The following is a 20,028-nucleotide window of genomic DNA, read 5'->3' on the forward strand; positions in this document are numbered from 1 at the left end:
GCAATGCAATTTCTTCCATCCATTTTTCTTTTTTCAAATTCTTTATTCATTTTTCCTTCTAAGAACACAATATTACATCATTTAAACCCTATAAACATCTCTTGTATTTCTTTTAACATCTTCTTAAAAACACATTTATACTCTCCTCTCTTTCCATCCATTTTTCATATACATACAATATAATCTTATTAATACATAATGGTAACCACAAAATTAAAAATACACAAAGCACACTGTACGCAGAGAAAATGTTAATTATCATTTATATTTGGGGGGTTTTCAAAGAGGTCAAGGCAGATGATTTTAAAATATGCAATGTCACCTCTGTAAGAACTATAGAAAAATAGACAAATATAATGCAAAATATAGATAGCAGATATAAATTCTCAAAACTGACACATTTTGATCACTAAATTGAAAATAAAATCATTTTTCCTACCTTTGTTGTCTTGTGATTTCATGAGTCTCTGGTTGTACTTCCTTCTGATTGTGCATCCAATATTTCTTTCTTTCTGCCTCTTCACGCATTCCCTTCCCCAACCAACATCTCTCTCCGTCCCTCCATGAGTCCAACTTTTCTTCCTCTCTCCTCCACCCCTATTGACAACATGTCTCCCTCTTTCTCTTTCACTGTCTATCTGTCAGACATTGAGAGATCCAGGCATCTCTCCCACCCCCTCAACTGCCACATCCAACATTTCTTCCTCTCTCATCCCCCAGATCTTGTGCAGCATTTTTCACCACTGCCCACCAGCCCCATGCCCATTTCTTCTTCTATCACCCTTCTCCAACAGCATCTCTCCCTCCATCACTGTGTCCAACATTCCACCTCCTTGCATCCCCTTCAATCTGTCCCTCAGGTCCCTCTCCACCACAATATCCAACATGTCTCCCTCTCATCCTTGCATCTCTACCTCACTCCTCTCTCTCTTTGCCCAGTTTTCCTTTCCCCATGTGCACCATCTCTCACTCACACACTCATGCCCAACAATTCTCACTTTCTATTTCCTCCCACCTATGTCCCAAGTTAGTGCTCCCTTCCTCTCGCCTTTCTGTGTCCCATGTTCATGCCCCTTCCCTTCCTTCTGTGTCGAGTTCGTGCTCCCCTCCCCCTGCCTGCCTTCCAGCCTTTGTCCCAAAATTAAGTTGTACACCGGGGATTCCTGCCTACCCGCCCGCTCCTGCTGAAGCTGCTGCCGAGGATTCCCCCCCTCGAAGCCAATCCAGTTACTAGTTGGAATCACACTCGCTTTCTCCGCCCCCAGTGAACTCCATGCAGGGACGGCACAAGCAGCCATTCACACACTGCACGTGGCTGACCCACAAGCCTTCCCGCTGACGTTAACTCTGATGTCAGAGAGGAGGTTTCCTGGTCAGCTGCTTATGTGCAGCGTGTGAGTCGCTGCCTGCGCCGTCCCTGCAAGGAGTTCTCTGGGGGGCAGAGAGGAGCGAGTGTGGCTCCAACAAATAACTGGGCCGGCTTCGGGGGGGGGGGGTGCAGGCAGGGAGATAGGGAACTGCAGCAGCGGCTTCTTCTGACGGACAGGGAATATCCTCCACGGTGGCCAGGCCGTGTACCCCAAACAAGCGGCCTGTGTACCGAGAAACATTAATGCCTGACTTAAGTCAATGCATCATTTCTCCTCTTCAAACAATTAAAAACCTGTTATTTTTAGTCTCTTAAATCTTGAACCCTGACTTTCCCTATTCAAAGCTTTGATTTTTAACTGTGCTTTCTATAATAGAAGTATATGTAAAACAGAGTTTTAAAGAAATGCATATTGACTATATCATAATCTCAATAGAGCAGGGACTACTTTCTCTGCATGTGTCTAGTAGTATTCAGCACAGTACAGTTAATGAGTTATTTATGTTTAAAGCTCTCTCATTGTACACAGTGTAATAAAGCCCTGAGTCCTTATAGAAAGCTACATTTGAGAGGCTCTTTCCTGCATATAGCTTCAGTTCTCCCATCAGAATTCATGAAAATTCTGTTTATTAAAGAAAGTGAAGATGGATCATTTGTGATTTGTTTGGACACTGACCACTTAAACTAGACAGTGACCATGAAAACTGGATGAAAATGAAGGAAGTTGCGAGAGAAGTATTTCTAACTTTATTAAGACATAGGAATTTGATTCTTCCATTTTCATAAAGATTAAATGAGACTATAAGGAAAAACCAATTTGGGCAAAGCTGATGAAGCATGAACTGAACACATCTTCTTCCTTATAACTTTTACTAATGTGTATTTCCTTTGAATCCAGAATGAACTGTGCATGTGGATATGTACACCTGCATAGATGTGACTGCTTTGACGCTGATATGTCTTGACATTCATCTCCTTTCATCATAGGGGTACACTATTCCATTGGATAAGCGTCTGGCTGCGGATGGTAGAGGCCTTCAGACGGTGCACATCAATGAAAACTTTGCTAAACTTGCCGAGGCTCTTTATATTGCTGACAGGAAGGTCAGTGTTTCATTCACCTCCCAAGCCCTTCAGTTTATTCCCTCATGTAGCCTAGACTTGCCTTAAATGTACTGGCCTCGAGACCTTTTACCTCCCTGCTTTTAAGTTTAATTGGATCCTCTGTGCTAAGGGTTTCACATCCAGAACCTTTCTAACGTTGTGTAAACCCTTTTCATTCAAACTAATGAATGTTAGGTGGAAACCCCCCCCCCCCCATCCCTTATTACAACAGGAAGAGGAAAAGGATATAAAAGAGAGATCTTATAGAGTTATCTGCCATAGCATGCTATATGTAAACTGCCATCTCTTCCCCAAATAACCACTGAATATTGATGAAAGGTTAAATCATCTGCACTTCCATAGCAAAGCAGCAGATGAATCCAGAGACTAGTGGGTATAGCTCACATCGACCAGCAGGTGGAGATAGAGAACTGATTAACAGTTGGCCTTAAAGCCTGGTGTTCTTTCTGTTGATTCAGTTTTGCTCTATCTCCCAGCAGGGTTGGAGCTATCCTTCTAGCTCCTGGTCTCTGCCTGCTGCAGGATAGATTGAAGTGGTGTTCTGGTAGGATTCCTCTGTTGAGACTAGTTCTCTTCAGTAGGTGGGGGTGCCTGGCTGTTTGGTGCCGGCTTTGGGAGGTACACCTGGGCCCTCCCAGGTCCCTGCTCCACCCTCCCCTCCGTTGGATAGAGGGGTTCCTTTCCAGGTGCAGGAGTGGCTGGCTTCTTCATTCCAGTTTAAAAAAAAAAAAAAAAAGGGGCCATCCTGCTTGTACTGAGCCGTGCTGTGCTTCACTCGGCATGCAGTACATTTACCAGACTTCTAGCAAACAACGTCAAGAGAGGAATAGAACAGGCTTTAAACTAAGAGAAAGGGGAAAGCCGACAGTCGACCTAGCGTCGATGATTCGGAAAAAGGTATCCCGTGAAGATACTAAGGGGAAAAAAGGCAGGGAAGAAACAAGAGACAAATTACAGGAGTCAACTAACCCAGAAGAGGAGGTTAGAAAGATTGTAGCAAAAGAGAAGACACCAAAGACTGAAGCACAGGGAAAAGAAATGAAGACGACAAAATGCCAGGATCTAAACTGCATATATACTAATGCAAGGAGTTTAAGAAACAAAATGGGGGAGCTAGAAGCCATGGCCAATGCAGAGGACATAGACATCATTGGAATCTCTGAAACGTGGTGGAATGAGGAAAACAAATGGGATACAGCACTGCCGGGGTACAAGCTCTATCGCCGGGATAGGTCAGGTCAGAAAGGAGGAGGAATAGCCCTATACGTAAAAGAAAGCATACAATCGACAAGAATGGACACAGCGGAGATGATCAACAAACTGGAATCGCTATGGGTTAAAATACCGGGTAGGAAAGGGCATGAAATAAAGATGGGCCTATACTATCGTCCACCCGGGCAAACTGGAGATAGCGATAAAGAAATGGATGCCGAGATGAAGCGAGAATGCAAAAGTGGTTACACAGTTGTTATGGGAGACTTCAACTATCCTGGGATAGACTGGAGTCTTGGAAGCTCAAGATGCGCTAGGGAGACAGAATTCCTGGAGGCTATACAAGATTGCTTCATGGAGCAACTTGTTAGAGAACCGACGAGAGGAAATGCCACTCTGGATTTAATCCTAAATGGACTAAGGGGACCTGCAAAGGAAGTGGAAGTAGTGGGACCGTTGGGAAACAGTGATCATAATATGATCAAGTTCAAGGTTGAAGTAGGCATACCGAACGGAAAGAGAACCATAGCGACATCTTTCAACTTCAGGAAAGGAAACTATGAAGCAATGAGGGAAATGGTAAGGAAGAAACTTAGGAACACTTCCAAAAAATGGCAAACAGTAGAACATGCCTGGTCTTTTTTCAAAGACACAGTGAGCGAGGCACAAAATCTGCACATCCCCAGATTCAGAAAGGGGTGCAAAAAGGGTCGAACAAAAGACCCAGTATGGATGACTAAAATAGTGAAGGAAGCGATAGGCAATAAGAAAAATTCATTCAGGGAATGGAAAAAGGACAAAACTGAAGGGAACCAGAAGGAGCACAGGAAGTATCAAAAAGAATGTCACCGTGTGGTTCGAAAAGCCAAAAGAGAGTATGAAGAGAGGCTAGCCAGGGAGGCACGAAATTTCAAACCGTTCTTCAGATATGTTAAAGGGAAACAGCCAGCTAGGGAGGAGGTAGGACCGCTGGACGAAGGAGACAGGAAGGGAGCGGTGAAGGAGGAGAAAGAAGTCGCAGAAAGACTCAACATGTTCTTCTCGTCTGTATTTACAAACGAAGACACAACCAACATACCGGAACCTGAACAAATATTCAATGGAAATCAAGCAGAAAAAATTAACATCCATGGAAGTGAGCCTTGATGATGTACACAGGCAGATAGAAAAACTTAAAACTGACAAATCCCCGGGTCCGGACGGAATCCATCCCAGGGTTCTGAAGGAATTAAAGGAGGAGATAGCGGAACTACTGCAGCAAATTTGCAACCTATCCTTGAAAACAGGCATGATCCCGGAGGATTGGAAGATAGCCAATGTCACGCCCATCTTTAAAAAGGGATCAAGAGGTGACCCGGGAAACTACAGACCAGTGAGTTTGACTTCGGTTCCGGGGAAACTGACGGAAGCACTGATTAAAGAACACATCGATGAACATCTGGAAAGAAACGAACTTTTGAAAACAACCCAACATGGTTTCTGCAGGGGGAGATCGTGCCTAACGAACTTATTGCACTTCTTCGAAGGAATTAACAAACGGATGGACAGAGGAGACCCCATAGACATCATATACCTTGATTTCCAAAAAGCCTTTGACAAGGTGCCTCACGAACGTCTACTCCGGAAACTGAAGAACCATGGAGTGGACGGAGACGTACATAGATGGATCAGAAACTGGTTGGCGGGTAGGAAACAGAGGGTAGGGGTGAAGGGCCACTACTCGGACTGGATGGGGGTCACGAGTGGTGTTCCGCAGGGCTCAGTGCTCGGGCCGCTGCTATTTAATATATTCATAAATGATCTAGAAACAGGCACGAAGTGTGAGATAATAAAATTTGCGGACGATACAAAACTATTTAGTGGAGCTGGGACTAAAGAGGAATGCGAAGAATTGCAAAGGGACTTGAACAAATTGGGGGAATGGGCGGCGAGATGGCAGATGAAGTTCAACGTTGAGAAATGTAAAGTATTGCATGTTGGAAACAGAAACCCGAGGTACAACTATACGATGGGAGGGATATTATTGAATGAGAGCAACCAAGAAAGGGACTTGGGGGTAATGGTGGACATGACAATGAAGCCGACGGCACAGTGCGCAACAGCCGCTAAGAAAGCAAATAGAATGCTAGGCATAATCAAGAAGGGTATTACAACAAGGACAAAAGAAGTTATGCTGCCATTGTATCGGGCGATGGTGCGCCCGCATCTGGAATACTGCGTCCAATATTGGTCTCCGTACCTTAGGAAGGATATGGCGTTACTCGAGAGGGTTCAGAGGAGAGCGACACGCTTGATAAAAGGGATGGAAAACCTCTCATACGCTGAGAGATTGGAGAAACTGGGTCTCTTTTCCCTGGAGAAGAGGAGACTTAGAGGGGATATGATAGAGACTTATAAGATCATGAAGGGCATAGAGAGAGTAGAGAAGGACAGATTCTTCAAACTTTCGAAAAATAAAAGAACAAGAGGACACTTGGAAAAGTTGAAAGGGGACAGATTTAAAACGAATGCTAGGAAGTTCTTCTTTACCCAACGAGTGGTGGACACCTGGAATGCGCTTCCAGAGGGAGTAATAGGGCAGAGTACAGTACAGGGGTTTAAGAAAGGATTGGACAATTTCCTGCTGGAAAAGGGGATAGAGGGGTATAAATAGAGGATTACTGCACAGGTCCTGGACCTGTTGGGCCGCCGCGTGAGCGGACTGCTGGGCATGATGGACCTCAGGTCTGACCCAGCAGAGGCATTGCTTATGTTCTTATGTTCTTATGTTACCAATGATGGCCTGGCTTCGGGGGTAAGCGGCTGACCGGGTGAGTGTTTTCTTTCCTTCTCGTGTGTGGTCGCGTTTTCCCGGGTGCCGGGCGTCTTGGGGGGGCGGAGTCGTCATTCGGCGGCGTTCGCCGCGTGTGTGAGAAAAAAAAAAAAAAGAAAACCGCGTCGGAGCTGTTTGTTCAGGCCGAGGGGGGATGGCTGCAGAAGTTAGTCAGCTGTGTTCGCGCTGTGGAAAGCGCCGAACACGGGCGGGTCTTTGCTCTGCCGGGTGCTTGGAAGCACAGGCAGACGACCCGTTTTTGGCGGCTTGCGAGGCGGCCATGTCCCGGGTGCGGGAGTCTTGCGCAATGTCCCCGCCGCTTGGAGCCGATGCAGGGTTGCTGCAGGACTCGGCCACGGAGGACAAGAGTGAGGCGGCGGGGGAACAGGCGTCAGCGCTGGAGGCCGGCACGGCCCCTCCCCTCGGCTCGGAGCAGGGCGGGGGAGTGCCTCTTAGCTGGGGTGCATTTTCGCCCGACTTTGTGCTGTTGCTCCATCAGGCATTTCAATTACAGCGCTCGCAGCCTACCCAGCCGGGGCTGGGGGCCGGGCGGTCCCTTGCGGTGCCCTCTACCTCTACGGGGGGGGAGGGGACAGAGGCTAGACCCACGGTAGGGGCAGCAGGGTCCCCGGGGCAGTCGCAGGGGGCTAAGAAGCGCAGGCTAGTGTCTGCGGAGGCAGTGGATATTTTGCCCAGATCTCCTTTCTCCCTGCCTGAGTCATTGGAGGAAGGGGAGCTATTGGATTGGGACACGGAGAGTATCCCGGGTAGGGAGGGGGATGACCCTACGGCTATCCGGTTGTTCCATAGAGAGGAGCTTTCTTCTTTTATTTCAAAAGCTTTGCAGAGTTTGAACATTGCTCAGGAAGAGGCCACGGGGTCCGGTAACCCCCTGATGGCAGGTACCCGTAGGCCGTCTAAGGCCTTTCCGGTACATGAGGCCATGCAGGAGCTGATCTCGGCGCAATGGGAGGCGCCGGAGGCCAGTTTGCGGGTAGCAAGGGCCATGAGGCTCTTGTATCCGGTCGAACCGTCCGAACTGGACAGGTTTAGATTGCCTAAGGTGGACGCTCTGGTGGCAGCGGTGACTAAGAGAACTACCTTGCCGGTAGAAGGGGGCGTGACACTCAAGGATGCACAGGATAGAAAGATTGAAGCTTCCCTAAAGATGTCCTTTGAAGTGGCTGCAGTTACCTTACAGGCCGCAATCTGCAGTTCTTACGCGGCGCGGGCTTGTCTGCAGTGGTCACAAGGGATGACCGATAGATTGCTGGAGTCTGGAGGTACTATCCCTTCGGAACTGGCTAATTTGGAGTCCGGCTTGGCTTATTTGGCGGACTCCTTGTATGATATTGTTCGGGCATCTGCGAAACAGATGTCTCTGTCTGTGGTTTCCCGCAGGTCCTTGTGGCTCCGTCACTGGGCGGCCGATGCAGCGTCCAAGCTCCGGCTGGTGAGACTCCCGTTTAGAGGGGGTTTATTGTTTGGAGCGGAGTTGGATAAACTGGTAAAAGATTTTGGGGATACCAAAACGCAGCGTTTACCGGAGGACAGGGCTAGGCCCCCGGTAAGGGCCGCATCGTCTAGACCGCGTTTCCGGGATGTTAGGCGGGCCAGGGCTGGTAAACCTTTTGCCAGGTCTGCATCTGGCCCGTTCTCTGCTTCGAGACCTCGGTTTCAGCAGAGAAGTTCCTTTCGTGCGGCGAGACCCTCTTCAGGGCAGTCAGCCCGTACCCCAGCCAGTCGCCCTCCACAATGACGGGGGCTTGGCTCCCTCCGCCCTGCCCCTAGGGGGTCGGCTTTCGGCATTCCGGGCGGAGTGGGCCACTGTCACGTCCGACCAATGGGTATTGGACATTGTTCACGAAGGGTACAAATTAGAGTTCGCCGCTCCCATCGTAGATTCTTTCTTGGTGTCCCCGTGCCGTGGCAGGGCCAAGGGATCCGAGGTCCGCAGGACTCTTCAGGGGCTGCTCGATCTGGGGGCGGTGGTACCGGTGCCCCCGGAAGAGGTAGGCCGCGGGATCTATTCCCTATACTTCATTGTACCAAAGAAGGGGGGGTCCTTCAGACCAGTGCTGGATCTCAAAGGAGTCAACAGATTCCTCAGCGTGCGCCATTTCCGAATGGAAACGGTGCGCTCAGTTATTGCGGCGGTAAGACCAGGAGAGTTCCTTACGTCTCTCGATCTCAAGGAGGCGTACCTCCATATTCCGATATGGCCTCCGCACCAGCGGTATCTGCGGTTTGCGATTCTGGGCCAACATTTTCAGTTTCGGGCAATGCCCTTTGGCCTGGCGACGGCTCCCCGCACGTTTTCCAAGGTCATGGTGGTGGTAGCCGCTTTTCTACGCAAGGAAGGGATTCGGGTACACCCTTACTTGGACGATTGGTTGATCCGCGCCTCGTCCCGGCAGGAGAGTTTGTCGGTGACGCAGAGAGTGATCTCTCTCCTTCAGTCGTTGGGGTGGATTGTCAACTTTCCCAAGAGTGTTTTGTCCCCATCGCAGTCTTTGGTGCATCTGGGGGTGCGGTTCGATACGGCTCTGGGGAAGGTGTTTCTACCCCGAGATCGGGGGGAGAAATTGCAGGCGCAAATTCGCCTCCTTCTCGGGTCGCCCAGACCTCGAGTTTGGGATTATGTGCAGGTGCTGGGCTCCATGGTGGCGACTCTGGAGGTGGTTCCCTGGGCCCGGAGCCACATGAGACCCTTACAGCAGTCTCTGCTCTCTCGCTGGTCTCCAGCTTCTCTGAACTACAATGTGCGTCTCCAGTGGAGTCCTCGAGCGGCTCAAAGCATGCGCTGGTGGCTCCAGGACGGGCATCTTTGGAGGGGCATGCCGTTGGCCACACCGGATTGGGTGGTGGTTACAACGGATGCCAGCCTGCAGGGTTGGGGAGCCCAGTGCATGCACACGTCGGTGCAGGGAAGGTGGTCTTCCCAGGAGGCTCAATGGCCCATAAACTTACTGGAATTAAGAGCGATCCGGTTGGCGCTGCGGGCTTTTCAGACCCTAGTTCAGGACCGACCGACCAGGATCTTTTCGGACAGTGTCACGGCGGTCGCGTATGTCAATCGTCAGGGGGGTACCCGGAGCCCGCAGTTAGCCGAAGAGGCAAGACTTTTGTTTCGGTGGGCAGAGGGGCAGATTCCGCTTCTGTAGGCGGCCCACATTGCAGGGCACGAAAACGTGCAAGCGGACTTCCTCAGCAGAACTCTTCTCGATCCGGGAGAATGGGAGTTGTCGGCTCGAGCGTTCAGCCTGCTAGTCCGTCGATGGGGGTGGCCAGAGATGGATCTCATGGCCTCTTCCCGCAATGCGAAGGTGCCTCGGTTCTTCAGCAGACGCAAGGAACAGGGATCGGAAGGGGTGGACGCATTAGCTCTCCCATGGCCTCCGAATTCCCTTCTGTATGTATTCCCGCCTTGGCCCATGATAGGGCGGGTGTTGCAACGCATCGCTCGCTTTCAAGGCAGAGTAATCCTGGTGGCTCCGGATTGGCCACGGCGGCCATGGTACGCGGATCTGATGCTGCTGTCGGTAGGCGAGCAGGTAGCGTTCCAGGTAACTCCGGACTTGCTAACTCAGGGTCCAATATTAATGGAAGATCCGGGCCGCTTTGGGCTTACGGCCTGGCTATTGAAAGGTCACGGCTGAAAAAGAAGGGCTATTCAGACCGGGTGATTTCCACCCTGCTTAAGGCTAAGAGGATTTCAACGTCAGCCTCCTATGCGAGGGTCTGGAGGATCTTTGAGGCATGGTGCGGCAGACACGGAATTGCGCCTTTCCAGGCTTCTCTGCCGGCTATTCTGGCGTTCCTGCAGGAGGGCGTAGAGAAAGGGTTAGCATATAACTCTTTAAAGGTTCAGGTATCGGCCATTGCCTGTTACAGGGGCCGGGTGGCTCGCTCGGCTCTCGCATCACAGCCGGACGTGGTACGTTTCCTCAAGGGGGTTCAACATATCCGGCCGCCGGTTAAGCGAATTTGTCCAAGTTGGAACCTTAAACTCGTCCTTGGTAAATTGCAGGGGGCACCTTTTGAGCCCCTGTCCGCGGCCACTTTGAAAGATGTCACACTAAAAACAGTTTTTTTGGTGGCGATGGCGTCAGCAAGGCGAGTATCAGAGCTGCAAGCGCTTTCTTGCAGGGAACCCTTTTTGCGTTTCTCGGAGGCTGGGGTGACGGTGCGTACGGTGCCGTCCTTCCTGCCTAAGGTTATTTCGTCCTTTCATGTGAACCAGAGTCTGTTTCTGCCATCCTTCAGGAAGGAGGATTAGGGGAAGCGTTTTTTGTCGGTACGGCTCCTGGATGTCCGCCGTATGCTTCTCCATTATTTGGAGGTGACGAATGCTTTTCGCCGGTCGGACCATCTCTTTGTCGCGTTCGCGGGTAAAAACAAAGGGATGGCGGCGTCTAAAGCGTCCATTGCGCGTTGGGTCAAGGACGCTATTGCTTCGGCGTATATGTTGTCAGGGAAGAAGGTACCGGAGCACCTTCATGCTCATTCCACTCGGGCTTTGGCTACATCTTGGGCGGAGTCCGGGGGGATGTCATTAGAGGAGATTTGCCGGGCGGCCACTTGGTCGTCAGGGAATACTTTTTCAAAGCATTATCGTTTAGATGTAGCAGCCCGTTCAGAGGCGAGTTTTGGCGCGGCAGTGCTGGCAGAGGCGGCATTGGCGTCCCACCCAGTTTGAGTTTGCTTTGCTACATCCCACTAGTCTCTGGATTCATCTGCTGCTTTGCTATGGAAGGTAAAATTATGGTCATACCTGTTAATTTTCTTTCCTTTAGAAGCAGCAGATGAATCCAGAGCCCCTCCCCAAGTGCACGGGCTGTGTGTAGGGTGTTTAGGTCATTAGGTTAGCCGGGGCTATGGTTGGTAAGTGTATTATTTCATGACTGAAAAAAAAAAAAAAACAAGAAACGTAAAACGAGAAAATATCAATGGGCTTCAGAAGAGAAAGACACATTTTTTACTGGAATGGAGTTTGTGGCTGCTCATTCTCCTTTCGGGATGCTTGGGCAAAGTGCATAACTGAATCAACAGAAAGAACACCAGGCTTTAAGGCCAACTGTTAATCAGTTCTCTATCTCCACCTGCTGGTCGATGTGAGCTATACCCACTAGTCTCTGGATTCATCTGCTGCTTCTAAAGGAAAGAAAATTAACAGGTATGACCATAATTTTACCTTATGACTTTTGTGTCAGGGTTGTAGAATGTGATGATCTTCACATGTAGCTTCTTTTTGCTTTCGAGCCTATAGCCTATTTTTACACACTTGGTTGCTGTAGTGTCGACAGTCTAGTAATCAGACAGATATTGTCTAGGACCATATCTAGTTTCTGATGTCACCTCCTAGAAGAATTCTTCAGTGCTTTTGCCATACAGTCACTTGCTTATAAGAAGGCGGTTTGACACCCTGCCGAATATTGCATGCCATTCTGCTTTCTATACCTGTGTTCTTTTGGTGGTCCCCAGGCTCGGGAAGCAGTGGAGATGCGTGCTCAGGTGGAAAGAAAAATGGCTCAAAAGGAAAAAGAGAAGAAGGAAGAGAAGCTGCGAGAGTTGGCTCAGATCGCTAGGGACAGAAGAGCTGGAATCAAAGCTCATGTAGAGAAAGGTATGTTCTGTGTTTCTGCCCAGTATAAATATGCAATGATAGATAGTGGAAGGGATGATATGCTGGTAGACAGACCCATGTTTTAGCAGATGTGGCTACTGGAAAATGAGGATTTGGATTGAAGAACAGCCACATTCTGATGCTTTCTCTTTAAAAATTGCTTGACCTTCTTACATATTATTGTTCTTTCGGAAGTTGTCATGTGGAGGAAGTCACTGGTGTGGCTGAAGTTCTGATCGTGACCCTGTGAAGCGCTTTTAGCACTATTCACTTTCGAGTTCAATAGGAATGTCAGTCTTGAACCAGTGGTTTATAAACCTTCACCCACAGGGTGTGTATAGAGAGCCTCATTTGCATTTTTCCGCTCCATCTCCTTTCTCCCTGGACTGTCCTGAACTCTTCAGTTGTTCTCTCTACACTTGAGGTAGTAGGAGCCTGTCTGTTCTGCTTGTGTTTCTTTCTTTTTCGGGTTTGTATCATCCGGTAGAGAGGCTTTTTTAGTACTGCAGAGGTTCCCGGTCTCAGGACATCTCTGGCTGCAGAACAGAAGTCTTTAGTCAAGGGGCCCTCTGCAATAATAGTTTGGGAGCTCAGTGACTGGTCCCCTTGGGAATAAGGCTCGCCCCAGGTTCTGTCTGCAGTGGGCTTGAGCGCAGGCTGAACATAGAAACATGATGGCAGATAAAGGCCAAATGGCCCATCCACAGTAATTATTATCTCTTCCTCTCTTTAAGAGATCCCACGTGCCTTGTAAGACTGGGCATCAAAATGGCAGATGACATTTAATGTGAGCAAGTGCAAGTGATACATATGGGAAAGAGGAACACGAACTATAGCTACGTGATGCTGGGTTCTATGTTAGGAGTCACTGCCCAGGAAAAGGATCTAGGTGTCATTGTTGAGGATATCTTGAAACCCTCAGCTTAGTGTGTGGCAGCAGCTAAGAAAGCAAATAGAATGTAAAAAAAGGTGAAAATGTTATAATGCTCTTGTATTGCTCTATGGTATGGCCGTACCTCAAATACTGTGTGCAATTCTGGTCACCATATCTCAAAAAAGATATAGCGGATTTAGAAAAGGTACAGAGGAGGGTGATGAAAATGACTTCCCTGTGAGGCTAGGTCTCTTTAGCTTGGAGAAGAGATGGCTCCAAGAGGGGTGATATAATAGAGGTCTACAATATACTGAGTGGAGTGGAAAGGATAGATGTAAATCGCTTGTTTATTCTTTCCAAAAATAATAAGGACTAGGGGGCATGTGATGAAGCTGCTAAGTAGTAGATTTAAAACAAACTGGAGAAAAAATTACTTCACAAGTGTAATTAAACTCTGGAATTCGTTGCCATAGAAAGTGGTGAAATCCGTTAGCTTAGCGGGGTTTTAAAAAGGTTTGGATAATTTCCTTAAAGAGAAGTCCATAGGACATTATTGAGATGTCTTGGGGAAATCCACTGCTTATTCCTAGGATAAACAGCATAAAATCTTGGGATCTAGCTAGGTGCTTCGGACCTGGGTTGGCCAGTGTTGGAAACAGGATACTGGGCTTGATGGACCTTTGGTCTGTTCCAGTATGGGAATGCTTATGTTCTTTTTTTTTTTTTTTTTAATTCTTTATTAATTTTACATCTTACAAGTGTATCAGAAAATATCATGTGAACTTATACAATAACACTTAAATTAGAATATTTAAACCCACCCTCCCATCCCTACTCTTTCATATATCATATCATATATTATATAATCTTTCTATTCATCTAAACATTTAATATCAGATCAGAAATCCCTCCCTCCCCATTCCTCACTTTACAATTGTACCAATAAGGGAAAAGTGATATTTACTCATCACAATATTCTATTAATGGACCCCAGACCTCCTGAAATTTATGGAAATTTCCTTTTTGCGTAGCTAGCGTTCTTTCCATCTTGTATATATGACACAGAGAGTTCCACCAGAAACTGTAGTTAAGTCTACTCCAATTTTTCCAATTAAATGTAATTTGTTGAATGGCTACTCCTGTCATAATAAGTAATAACTTATTATTTTTTGCAGAAATTTGACTTTTTTTCCTCATTGACATTCCAAATAATATAGTATCATATGATAAAGCCACCGGATTTTCTAATAAACATTTTATTTGGCCCCATATTGATTTCCAAAAAGCCAAAATGAATGGACAATAGAATAATAAATGCCTCAAGATGACAATGGCAACATCTATTAGACTTAGAGCTATCTAATTGTTGTAAACGAACAGGGGTCTAGAATGCTCTATGTAACAGAAAAAACCAAGTTTATCTCATAGATGCTGACATTGTACATCTTATGTTCTTATTAAGGAACCTGCAATTAATATAGAAACAAGCTATTGAAATTCAGACTTTACACAGCATAACTTAACCATTATAAGATTGTCAAATTCTTTACTTATGAACTGTAGTGGTAACAAAACACTTATTTCCCATAACCCTGAACTTTCTGTATCGAATGCTACATATGTTCTTATCAATCCAAAAGAGAATAAACAGGCCTATATCTTCTATTATACGCTAATTAGTGGTTACGCTTACCAGAATATGCCAGTTAGAAATATATAAATTAACAAGAGGACCAACCCCAACCATTAAAAAGAAAAAACAAAATTGCATAAAAAGAAAACCATTGCATTTTGGCAACAGAAATAGAGTTTTTCAGGAAAAATATAAACTAATAAAACCAAGTCTCAAAAATTAAGACATCCCTGCCAAGTAGCATACAAAGTTGTATATAAGGGGACATGACACCTCAGTTAAGAGTGCCTTTATATCTCTGGTCAAATGACGTTGCCACACTGCGACTTGGGGAACACCCCCTCCTCCTTGCGAGTTACGGCTCCGAAGGAATGTAGCAGCTGTGAGATAAGATGTTTAGGCTCCTTCTCCAAGATCCCTCTCATGGATAATGGCTGACAGAATTGCCTTAGTTAAATGCATCCTTTTATCCTTCATAAAGGATGGGAGAGGGAGGATAGGGATTGAAATTGTAAAATATTAAACAACCTGAGTACCTTTATTTGTTTGTCCATAAAGATCTTCCTTTCTATGTTGTTTGGCATGTCAATGAGGGCTAAGAGCCAAATATCAGCTAAGAAGAATAGGGGTTGCCATACAACAGATTACGAGTAACTGGAAAAACTGGAAGAGACTTAATTACAGCTTTTGGTGGAACTCTTTATGTCACATTTATAAAATGGAAAGGACAATAGCTGTACAGAAGGGGATTTTTAGGAAATTTCAGGAGATTTGGGAGCCATTAACAAAATATTGTAATGATTGAATATTACTTTTCCCCTTAAAATGCACAGCCAGGAGGGGGGAAGGGTTTTTTTATTTGAACATTAAATAAAGTATATAGGAATAGGGCTTATGTTAGGTTTTCTTGAATTTAAAGAATGTAATTAAGTAGGGGGAGATTTAACGGAATATTAAGTGTTGTATTTGTGTTTAAAATGCTATAAATGCTGTTACACTTATTGTAAGTTTATTAAAAATGAATAAAGAATTGGGAAAAAAAGAATCCTTTCTTTGTTTTTAAATAAGCTCTAAAAGCAGTACTTTATATCAGTTTACTGCCCACACCCTGGGACTGTTTGTTAGGTATCAGTGTAATGCAAAGCTTCATTTTTGATTCTAGATAGTACAGAAGTTTTCAGATTTATTTTCAACCAGTGTGATAGCTGTGGCCGTACTGAAGGTACCTTCAAACACTTCAGACATGTACACAATTCAGCAGTAAAAAGGCAGTCGGGTGGCTCTGAGTGGATAGAGCTCTATGTTACTGTGGTTTTAAACACTAATGCTAAGTTTCTATACAGAGGATGGTGAAGTACGGGAGCGAGATGAAATCCGCCATGATCGTCGGAAAGAGAGACAGCATGACCGCAACCTTTCTCGAGCTGCCCCTGATAAAAGGTATTTATTTTTAAGAATGTATATCTGGACTAACCGGCTAAAGAGAAATCTGGTTCATAGACAACCCCACGAAAGACAAAGGTGCGCGCCGACAACTGAGCGCAAGACAGAGGCGCGCGCCAAAGAAAATTACAGTTTTTAGGGGCTCCGATGGGGGGGTTTGTTGGGGAGCCCCCCCCGGTTTACTTAATAGAGATCGCGCCGGCGTTATGGGGGGTTTGGGGGGTTGTAACCCTCCACATTTTACTGTAAACTTAACTTTTTCCCTAAAAACGGAAAAAGTGAAGTTTTCAGTAAAATGTGGGGGGTTACAACCCCCCAAACCCCCCACAACACGGCGTGATCTCTATTAAGTAAAGTGGGGGGTTTCCCCCCACGCCTCCCCTGTCGGAGCCCTAAAAACAGTAATTTTATGCGGCGCGCACCTCCACGCTGCGCTTAATTGTCTGCGCACACCTTTGTCCCGGCGCGCTTTTGACCTAACACCGAGAAATCCAGATGATTGGACATTGTTCCATCCTGCCTCATGGACCCGTCCATACTAGTGATGCCCAATTGATTCAACTCAGTCTATTAAATTGATTTTTTTTGATTCGCTTTTCCCACCCAAAAGGGCAAGGGTTTTTTTCAAACATTCTGGCAGATTTATTTTGTAGGTGCACATTACATCTCGGTCTCATCGTTTTCCCATGGAACCAGTAAAACACATCCTGCTATCAATCTAGCTCTCTTCCTCAAACATTTTTTCTTTTAGTCTGTGCCTTGTCATGCACAGATTTCTACCTCCATTCTAGTGTGCCTAGTTAGGTTTTCAGGTCTTCAGAGATTGCTTTTTTTTTTCTGCATTTGCCTACAGTCATCCCATTTTGGTGATTTGGCCAGTCATATATTTCTCAAAATCAAAACCTTTAGTTACGCTACAGCTGTATTTTTACTTACTTGTAAGTCCAATCCACTGACCTTTTTGAACTTGGAATTAAGATGCGAAACTTAGAGTGGCGCCCAGCATCGCCTAAGTCCAGGCGCTCTCTGACACCTAGTTAAAAACTAAGCATGGTTAGGGTGTGGAGAATAGATATGGATAAACTTAGGCTTTGCTATGTGTCCAGGTTAGGCGCTGGTAAATTACACTAGGTAAAACCTGGCCTAATATACCAGTGCCTAAATCTGTTCAGGTACCTGGAGGCACTGTTGGTGTCTGCCCATTAGCATTGTCTTTTCTCTTTCACCCCTTTTTATTGAAGGCAACCTGTAATCAGAGGACTCATGCCTTTTTAAATTCAGCTATTCAGTGATTGAGGGGGTCCCTCTCAGTGTAAGGCAGAAAGATGTGCCTCTCAGACACTTTTTACAAAGCAGAAGAAGCTTTACCTGCACAAACTTGCCCAGTTGTGAGTTGATGTCCACTGAGAACATCTTTTACAGGTAACAAAAATTAGTTTTTAATGTAATTTGAGTGTTTTGGGTTTCAAGTGGCCAGTAACCCCTTACTGAGCCTCACACAGAGCAAAGGCTCCTGTGACAGGATGTATATCCCATCACTGGCCAGCAGAGGGAAGTCTCAGAAGCAGGAGCTCATTCGCATGTAGATGCTACAAAGATACCGGAGTTCTGTACTCACCTTGAGTGGAAAAGGGATTTAAAAACGAGTTCCAGAACAAAGAGCTGGGAAAAGCAAGAGCTCCTTTTGAAGCTTAGGCAATCGTCGAGGGGAGAAATGCTGGTGAAAGCTTAACCTTTTGGAGTGACTGGAGAGTGCTGAAGCTTGATGACTGGCTGTGACCAGTGGAGAGTGTCTGAGTGGCCTGGAGAGTCCTCAGGGAGAGACTGAGTGACTGGTAGAGGCCTCAGGGAATGACCGATGGCAGGAGAGTCTGTGAGGGACTATTGTACAAGTGGTATCCTGGCTGAAGATGATTGGTAAGTGACCGGTGGAGGGACTGGAGGAAGTGGCCAGAAAACCCAGAGGGAAGCAGCCAGAAGAACTAGAGACCTTTGGCTGAGGGTGACTGGTGAATGACTGGCAGAGGGGACTGGTAGCAACCAGTGGAGAGACTAGTAATGGTGCTGGAGTAGCTAGAAGACCCAGAAGTCCCTTGAGGGTGGAAGAGGACCCGGTGGCCACCAGCAAGACCAGTGGAGACTGGAGCGATCTTTTATGGTCAGCGTGATCAGGGAAGTGAGTTCAGAGGAACATGGTTGTGTTTTGAAGAGCGCAGAATAGTGAAGCATGTAGAAAAACCTGGTGGTGGAAGGAAAAGAAGACCAGAGGAACCTGGTGATGGTGAAGTGACGGGACCGCTCGGCCTGACCACAGATCCCAAAGGCCAAGCCACAAGGAAATTGAGATAGGGAGGGAGAAAAAGCTTCTGCCACATGGAATCAAAACTTAACAAAAGAAAACAATGGCAAAGAAAATTACCAACTCTTGCATCTGGGTGGGTTATACTGTTAGATTTTATAAAGTAGCATTTTATTTCATTTTAACCATTTATAACCTGCTCTAAGCAACTGTAGGTGGCTTACAAAATAACATGCACAATCAGCATAGCCAAACAGGGTGGCCACAGTTAACAGACTAGCAGAAATGTTGGTAAGAATCATAGAAACAAGTATTATCATTAAACATTCAGATCATACCACAGTAAGGTGAATAAAATGATATAGCATGCCCACAGGTAGCAAATGAAAATATATTTCTTTTTTTTTTTTTATAAATCTTTATTCATTTTTACATCTTACAACAAGTGTATCAATAAATTAACAATTGAAAATAAATACATCACTTGAATTTCTGTCATATTTAAGAATAATACATAAAATTTAACCCCTTCCCTCCAAACCCTACCATAACATATGCAGTCAAATATATCCTATGAAAAATTATTTTTAACTGATCCAAACATTTAATAAAATTCAAAATGCCCTCCCTCCCATCCCATCACTTGTATCATACTTATAGTGGAAAAATGGTATCTATTCATTACAATAATTTGTCAATGGTCCCCATATCTCTTTACATTTTTTATAATTCCCTTTTTGTATGGCTATTGTTCTCTCCATCTTATAGATGTGACACAATGAGTTCCACCAAAAACTGTAATTAAGCCTGCTCCAATTTTTCCAATTATGCGTGATATGTTGTATGGCGACTCCTGTCATAATCAATAAAAGCTTATTATTGTTTGATGAAATTTGGCTCTTTGTTTTCATTGACATACCAAATAGAATCATATCATATGACAAAGCCACAGGATTCTCTAATAAATAATTTATTTGGGTCCAGATTGATTTCCAAAAGGTCAAAATAAAGGGACAATAGTATAACAAATGGTCTAGTGTCCCAATCTCAAGATTACAATGCCAGCATCTATTAGACTTAGAGCTATTTAACTTCTGTAGTCTAACTGGGGTCCAAAATGCTCTATGAAAAACCAAGTTTGTCTCATAGATGCGGACACTGTACATCTCATTCTCCAAGACCAAATTCGTGGCCATTGAGATGCAGTAATTTGCTTAATCTCAATGCTCCAAATGTCCCTAAGTCCAGTTTTAGGTTTTGTTGTTTTTTTTTTATAATTCTTTATTCATTTTCATATTTTACATGAAGTGTACAAAATATTGAGTTACAACTAATGAATACACAATATCACTTTTATATCTATTACATAATATTCTGAACAAATTTTTTTTTATCCCCCTCCCACCCCCCACCCTTCAAGTACTTTCCAATCACCTTATACATATTGTATACCATATTATAACATGTTATGTAAAATTATTTTCACTACCCCCCCCTCCATGTGTGCCATAAAGAAGAAAAGAAGAAGATAAATCCTACTATTCATTCAGTACAATACTTTGTCAATGGCCCCCATATTTTTATAAATTTAGGATATGTCCCTCTTTGTATTGCTATTACTCTTTCCATTTTGAA

General features: G+C 45.5%; 1 protein-coding gene across 1 annotated transcript in view; it reads left to right on the top strand.

Moving 5' to 3' along the window:
• SNW1 (SNW domain containing 1) overlaps positions 1 to 20,028 on the top strand; it is a 93,694-nt gene that overhangs the window by 58,725 nt on the left and 14,941 nt on the right. The window contains exons 9-11 of the mRNA XM_033952770.1: positions 2,357 to 2,473; positions 12,003 to 12,144; positions 15,995 to 16,091. Coding sequence (XP_033808661.1) covers positions 2,357 to 2,473; positions 12,003 to 12,144; positions 15,995 to 16,091 — 356 coding nt within the window. The remainder of the gene's footprint in view (positions 1 to 2,356; positions 2,474 to 12,002; positions 12,145 to 15,994; positions 16,092 to 20,028) is intronic.

Source organism: Geotrypetes seraphini, chromosome 7 (assembly GCF_902459505.1).
Source record: "Geotrypetes seraphini chromosome 7, aGeoSer1.1, whole genome shotgun sequence".
Taxonomy (NCBI): Eukaryota; Metazoa; Chordata; class Amphibia; order Gymnophiona; family Dermophiidae; genus Geotrypetes; species Geotrypetes seraphini.